Source organism: Thunnus thynnus, chromosome 2 (assembly GCF_963924715.1).
Source record: "Thunnus thynnus chromosome 2, fThuThy2.1, whole genome shotgun sequence".
Lineage (NCBI taxonomy): Eukaryota > Metazoa > Chordata > Actinopteri > Scombriformes > Scombridae > Thunnus > Thunnus thynnus.
Window position 1 is genome coordinate 28958426 of NC_089518.1, and position 7714 is coordinate 28966139.

At 35.4% G+C, this 7714-nt stretch overlaps 1 protein-coding gene across 2 annotated transcripts; it reads right to left on the reverse strand.

Annotated features, from left to right (window-relative positions):
* Window positions 1-224: 224 nt before the first annotated feature.
* si:dkey-193c22.1 (uncharacterized protein LOC567837 homolog) lies at window positions 225-5465 on the reverse strand. Of its 2 annotated transcripts, none has more exons than XM_067614955.1 (9): window positions 5281-5465; window positions 3416-3443; window positions 3150-3299; window positions 2940-3060; window positions 2534-2746; window positions 2248-2331; window positions 1593-1734; window positions 1150-1312; window positions 225-1016 (listed from the first exon to the last, which is right to left on the reverse strand). In XM_067614955.1, coding segments are annotated over exons 2-9 (1110 nt in total). In that variant the 5' UTR covers window positions 3418-3443; window positions 5281-5465; the 3' UTR covers window positions 225-781. The 2 variants fall into 2 exon arrangements, with proteins under 2 accessions (XP_067471056.1, XP_067471046.1); XM_067614945.1 differs by having other exon boundaries at window positions 5181-5464.
* Window positions 5466-7714: the final 2249 nt, after the last annotated feature.

Below are 7714 nucleotides of genomic sequence, written 5' to 3' on the forward strand. Positions count from 1 at the left end.
GTCTTACATGTTACTGCCTCCATTTATTTTTAAACCAATGTGTATTTCAGGGTTTGCTGTACTGCCTACATATTCCAAATTCTTACTCTAGTAGATTAGTACTGTATGTATGTACAACACGGATCAGATATACAACTTTAATACAAGTCAAACACTGCACCTTGATCTATTAAGCATAAAATTGTGAGAGATCTGTGGACAGTTAAAAGACCCAAGGCGAGGAGAAAAGTGTTACCAGTTTCTTCTGGTGGGTTTAATGTCTGTTCTTTTCAAAGATCAATAAATAGTAAGAACAAGATGTTACAGTCAGGAAAATATTTTATATTAAATAAACAGGCAAGTTCATGAATCAAAATGTTGTCACTTCAATTGAAGACTTCAGTAGCAGGACTTCAATGTTAATACTACACGTATTCATGTATTTTTCATTATAAAGTTTTTACTTCATGATACCTTTCACTTATAAAGTCTGAGTATGATGTTATCCAGTATGATGTTATCCAGATTACCATCCATTAAGAAAAAAGAGATTCCAGACCATACATTATAAATGATTAGAAAAGCGACTCCTGGATTTACTCAATTACACACACACACACACACAACCAGATGGCTAAATGATGAACTATTATTGAATTATTGAATTACAATTGAAAAGAATCAAGTTGAAATCAAGGCTAAATATAATACACTTTGAGGTATTAGAGCAGTTACTGTAAACAAATCAAGTGTATGGCACAATCAGTAAATATAAATGATGAACGGATGATCTGATGGGACGTCAGCAGGTTCCCAGAAGTTTTCTGTACTCCTGTTTGATACAGCTGTAGATGGGATGGTAGAAGCGTCTGTCTGACGCCATGAGGTCGGTGACGATCTCAGTGTGGTCGACTCTGGGCAGCAGGTAGAGCGACACCCGCACAGACAGTGAGGTGAGGAGCTCAGAGAACTTTGTGGAAGATTCAACGGGTACGATAATGTCACTGGTACCGTGGAGCAAAGCGAATGGAGGCACCCTGTAAATGGAGACAAGAGAAGACTATAGCTAAAACATTTTCATATCGATACTGTAAAAAATAGATAAAAAACCAAATGCTTCCATTGCTGTTGAAGATAAGAAATAAAGTCTCAGCTGTTGCATCGTCACACCTGTTCAGTTTGTCTTGGCTCAACTTCCGCAGCATGTGTGTGGGCGAGTAGTACGGGAAGTTCTCTACGCCATTCATGGCTTTGTGCATGGTGGAAACGTATTCAATCGCTCGCTTCTGCTCGTGCTCGTAATGGTCCATGATGTTGTAGACGCCACTAAGACCTGTTCAGGAAATGCAAAAGAGACGAACTAACTCATTCACATGAACATCGGTTTTGACGGAAATATGAAAAAAGCAAATCTACAATTCTTTTCTTTTTGAAAAACTGTATTTGAAGAACTTTGCTTTGAGCTTGAGCAGCTGTTAGAAATGTTGTCAAACGCCCTAAGGTCATGGAAAAGGCGATAAAAACCACCACCAAATAATTCAAAGGCAGAAAACATCTTTGAGCCACACATACATTTTTTAGCATAAAACTGTTGTCAATACAAACTTACTTACCAATAACTCCTCTTATTGCAAGTGTAATGTCCTGCTGCTTGGTTGCCTCTATGAAAAGCTCCTCTCTTGAGTCAGTGAGAAAGAGTGTGGTCAGTGCACACAAATGTGCACCAGCTGAATGGCCAATTAACACTATGTTGTCCTGTAAAAGAATGAAGAATGAGACAGAGAATGAACAACATGCTTGTACTGACATGTTAGCAACCTTCAGCAGTAACACTGGGTGAACATGGATGTGCAGAATGATGGCAAAATGTCTAAAAAGAACCCAACTTCTCCAACAAAATATAAATATTTTCACATGTTAGTACATTAGAAATATATGGGTCAGTGTTATTAAACTGAAGAGTTTTTAGAAATTAGTTATGTTAAACCTCAGGCTTAAAAATGTCCCATGAAAATACTTTAAGATCATAATTTTCTTCTGAGATTGGACTGTTATCTGCAAAGATTATGTGATATTGAAAGGGATTGTGAAATACTGAGATACTGTGCCTGTAGGCTTTATGTACGCGATGACATGACGAGTCTCATTTCATAGAAGGTTTAAAAGATTTTCTTCTTTTGAGGATTCACATAGAAAGAACGGTCAATCTTGCCATTATAATCAGCCCTTTCCTGAATTTCTACAGAACAGTTAAAAGATGTTTCTTACTTTGTCAAAGTTGAACTTCTGTCCACTCTCTTGGGCCCAAACCAAGCAGTCAGCAATATCCTGTACCATCCCTAAAACATTCCCCTGGCGATCAGATGAAAGTAGAAGTCAGTTCAGATACCACACTAACATTTCTAATTAAATTTCTTATCTATCATGTGGGTATAATTCTAGCCTACAGTTCACGGATGTATGAGAAGAACGTTTCATATTTCAGTCATACAGTATGAGCTAGAAATCTTATCAAATGCCAACAAGACTACTGTGTGTTGTTCTAAACTCTTACCTTTGGATATGTGCAGTAGTCGGGACATATGACAGTTGCACTTAGTTCTTCAGCCATCTGTCTGGCCAACAAACAGTAAATGGCTCTTTCTCCAGAGCCCCATGCACCTCCGTAGATGAAAATGACCAATGGTGCCCGCACATCCTCAGACTTACCCAACCTGGGCGGATGGTACAGGTCCAGTTTGTTGCTTCGACGACCAAATGTGATGCCCTTTCAAGTATCCAGACAGACAAAATGGAGACTTTTATCACAAACTGTTACATGTATTACATAAAGTGTTTCATAGACTGACAACATTTTCTAGAAACAATAACACTGGAATGTGTGGTCTCTAACATACATGATCTACATAAAGACACATACATGACAACAAGCAGGTTTTTCTAACTTATCCTTAACACACCTTCTCATAATGCTTACGGTTTTCGTCATTCTTGTACCACGACTTCCACTGAAAGTAAAGTCTCCCATACTGTAGGTATTTAAGTGTTTCCAGCACAGCTCTGGTCAAACAGTATATTCGCCTGATTGAGAAGGGAAACAGTGAGTCAGAATTTGTAACCAAATTGTATTTCACAGGGAAAAAACAGATATATAGTATTTCACAAGTTACCTTGGTTTTAGAGCTTCTACGTATTTCTTATATCCAGGCTTATTGGGCCAGCCATATAGCCACTGGGCCGCTAGAGAGATGGAGTATGGAAGACCCACCAATAGGGCGCCCACAGCCACAGGCAGAGAGACGTGGTATTTCAACCCTGACCTTCAAAAATAAAAAACAAAAGACATTAGCTTAAAAAGGGTTAAGGTTAGGGTTAGGAAATTAATATTCAATGTAATGTTACTCAAACTTCTTTAAAATGTATATGAGGCTCTTACATGTTGTAGTTCAGTCTGGGTGCCTCACCTACAAAAATCAAAAGATTAAGGACACAGAATGTAAGAAACAGGAAAATCTGATGTTATATAGTTGTCAGACACACAAAAGATGTGTAAATTGTAAAATGATAATGCATCTGAAGTAAGGTGTATACTATATTTGCAGTTCTTGAGCTCATGTTCTAACAGAGCATCCTTTCTAAGGGTTTGTAAGTTTTAATTAATGGCATTATTAATGGTTATGAAAAGACCTCTGACTGCTGCAACGATTAGTCAAATAATCAATTAGTTGCCAACTATTGAATGAATTGGCAACTATTTTTATAATCGATTCATTATTTTGAGTCATTCTTTATGAGGAAAATTTCCAAATTCTCTGAGTCCAGCTTCTCAAATAGGAACAGTTTTTGATTTCTTTAGTCCTCAATGATAGTAAACTAATATCTTTGGGTTGTGGACTGTTGGTCGGGACAAAACTAGACATTTGAGAACGTCATCTTAGGCTTTGGGAAACAGTGATCGACATTTTCACCATTTTCTGACATTTTATGGCCCAAACAATTAATCGATTAATTGAGAAAATAATCAACAGATTGATAGATTATGAAAATAATAAGGTGTTAGTCTTCTTAGCCCTTTAGGTGATCAGGTAGATGCTTCAATGGAATCTAAGACCCCTGACCTTTTGGAAAAATGCTGCAGAGCTTTTCGATGAAAATCTATTTATTTCCATTTACAGTTAAATAATTGATGGGCTGTTATAAAAAATATTATTAACATTTATAATTACAGTTTAAATACAGTTTTTCAGTGTTGGCTTATATTAGCATTTGTAATGAAGACATGATGGCTTATTAGAAAGTGAGACACTTGATACAGTTTATTAATAACTTAATGACTTTAAGAACGATTTTTCACAACCTGAAAAACCCGAAAGTTGCTCTAATTAATGGCTTATGACTTATATATAAAGCATAAGTAAATTCGCTTTTAACCATAGACTGTAAAAAATACTATGAAGATTAGTATTAACCAATATTAATACAGCTAATAGTTACAAAATACACGCCTTTACGGGTAGCGATTTTTTTCCTAGGATGGCGAAGTCATGACCCGCCCTACTCTGCCTCTGATTGGCTTAACCTGATATTCTTACCCTAACCCTACCCAATCTCACTCTTCATACCTAAACCTAACCAATCAAAACAACGAAGGCAACGATATCTAGCCAATCAGAAGCAGAGTAGGGCGGGTCATAACTTCGCCATCCTATGAAAAAAAATTGGTTTACGGGGTTGCTTTACTATAAGCTGGTGCCCGGTTTTGTTTACGTGTGCCAGAGCGCCCCTTAGTGTGTCTTTACACACTTACACCGTGTTTTCATTTTTTTTTTGTTAAAAGCCACATCGGTGCTGCTCATCCTCCGCCTAAAAATAACAAAGAAAACACATAACGCGACGATATAACGTTAGGCTTATAACGGTAACGTTACCGGCGCAGTACAGCGTGATGTTAGCTAGCTGCACACTAAAGGTACGGCTAGATTGGTATCAAAGCGGAGTAGATCTGTTGTCAGCTGCCGTTTACTGTTTAAGCTAAGTTAGCTATACAATTGTGTCTCAATTTGAACACACATATCAGTCAGAAGAACGGTTGCAGTTCGCACCGTTTCCGTAACGTTATATGTTTTGCGGCTCTGTGTTTCTTCATTGTTTAGGGAACAGCAGACATGTTAGGAACACACTCGAAGACAACGGCAACATACCATAATATAATCAAATATAGCACCTAACGTCGCAGCCAATGCCCGGACTAACGTGGTTTTGTTATAAAATTCATTGTTTCATGGTAGACGATGCCCTGACCTCAGCCTCAGCGGAGTATTTGGATGTCCTCCAACAGCCGGTCAGGTGTCGGCCTGACACACGCAGAGGTGAACCGGCGAAGCGAGAGAATTAAGCGCTGTTAACTTCTGGTTTGGCCACGAAAACGATTCGGCGTTTATCCAAGAAATATAGTCAGAAGTAACTCACATCTTATCTAGTGAGTAGCCGAATAACTTATTTTATATCTATAATTATTTTAAAAAACGTTTTATTTTTATTAGTTGAACGCACAGGTGCCCATGAACATTATACTTAGATTATATTTGGGATTATTATCTTGTCATCAACATCTTTGTTCCAGCAGTACTCCGGAACTACATAGTAAAGAACGATCCACATTCATATAAACGGCAGAAATTCAAGCTGTTAGTTATCATCCGACTGTACGTGCATATAGATAGAAATGATTGTCAGCAGTATGTTTATTCAAATTTTTAATTTTAATTTTTATTAATTTTATTAACACACATATATATATATATATATATATATATATATATATATATATATATATATATATATATATATATATATATATATATATTTTTTTTTTTTTTTTTTTTTTTTTTTTTTTTAAGGGCCCACATCTCATGATAAAGGCTTGTATTGAATACAATCTCTAGATATAGGTTAAGAGGATGGAAATTATAAGCATAGTCACTTTAAACTTTCAAATTTGAATTGTTCATTAGATTGAATAAATATACTACAAACTGACAGTAATAAAATATATCACTAGCACTTGTTAGCAGTATTTTAACATTTAATGTTTATAACACTATAATTTATTTATTAGCAGATATGACATTTTAAAGTGTTTATTCTCCTTTTTAAGACATATTTTATTACAACTGTGTTTCACTATATTGTCATTCATTAGCTGTTTATATGCCAGGTTCCACTTCCACACTGTCAAATACATTAATAATCATCTGCTTACAGCTACATAAAAGGATGACAGGTGAAACATCTTGAAGAATTTAAAACAAGTCCAGTTGCCCTTGACTAAGCTCCTCTGGATATACCATGACCAGGATGACTAAGAATCTTCACATACATATAAATAAATGTGGATCAGCTACAATAAGAATATATTTCTTTAATGTATTCTTTTTTTCTTAAGCAATTTGTTAGTTTGTTATTATAGTCAGACCTACTGAAGCAGTGCAATTGTGAGAAACAACAAGCACCACGGGTTTGCTTAATATTTTCTTTAATAGTCACCTGTTAGGTTTTGAATGATTTGTAATGTGTAACCTATGCAGAGGGTCTGGTGGTTACAATTTAGAAATTTCTTTTATCCTTCCTTTGCCTGTAAATCATTCTGAAGAAACCAGCCTTTTCCCTTGGGAATCATTATTACTTGACATAGAAGGAAATGGTGTAACTATTAACTATTAATGATTACTCTGTTCCATTAAGCCTTTTCAATTAAAGACAGTACCAAAGTCCTGGAACTGACTCATGTTAGTGAAAGCGGTCGTTATTACTGTTATTAATGTGCTTTTCCTGCTATGACATCAAAATAACTGCTGTAAAAAAGGTCCATTAGGTTTAACATCTCAGTGGACAAGGAAGACTTTATGTGGGCTGTCTATGTATGCCAAGCACACAGATAATACATGTGTATAGTCATGTATTTGATACATAATAATAATAATAATAATAATAATAATAATAATAATAATAATAACAACAACAACAACAACAACAACAACATCAATAATAATAATAATTATTATTATTATTATTATTATTATTATTATTATCATCAACTTTATTTATATAGCACCTTTCATACAAGGGGTGTAGATCAAAGTGCTTTACAATAAAATGAAGAAACGAGAATAAATTAAAAAAGGCAAACTAAAACAAGTGCAAATACTGCGCAATTAATCCAAGAAATTAAATGAATAGCAAACAAAAGAGGCAGCAAATAGCAAGAGCAAGTATGATAAGAATAATAGAGTATGTGAAAGATAGAAATAAAACAAAGGAAGGCATAAGAACAATAAAATATGTAAAAGATAAGAATAAAACAAAGGAGGAGTGACAGTTTGTTAAAAGCAATGTTGAATAAATAAGTTTTCAATTGTTCACAGAGCTTGCATCTCTTATATCCTTGCACAGGGAACTCCAAAGTTTTGGTTCATAGTTTGAAAAAGGCAGAGCTGGCAGCAGAGGATCTAAGAGGCCATGAAGGATTATAAAACAACAAAGAATTAGTTATGTAAGCTGGTCCCAAACCATTAAGAGCCTTGTTAATAAGTAAAAAAACTTTAAAATCAGTCCTAAAAGACACTGGGAGCCAGTGCAGATTAGCTAAAACTGGGGTGATATGCTCTTTCTTTCTTGTTCTAGTTAAAAGCCTGGCAGCAGAGTTCTGAATTAATTGTAGTTTATCAATGGATTG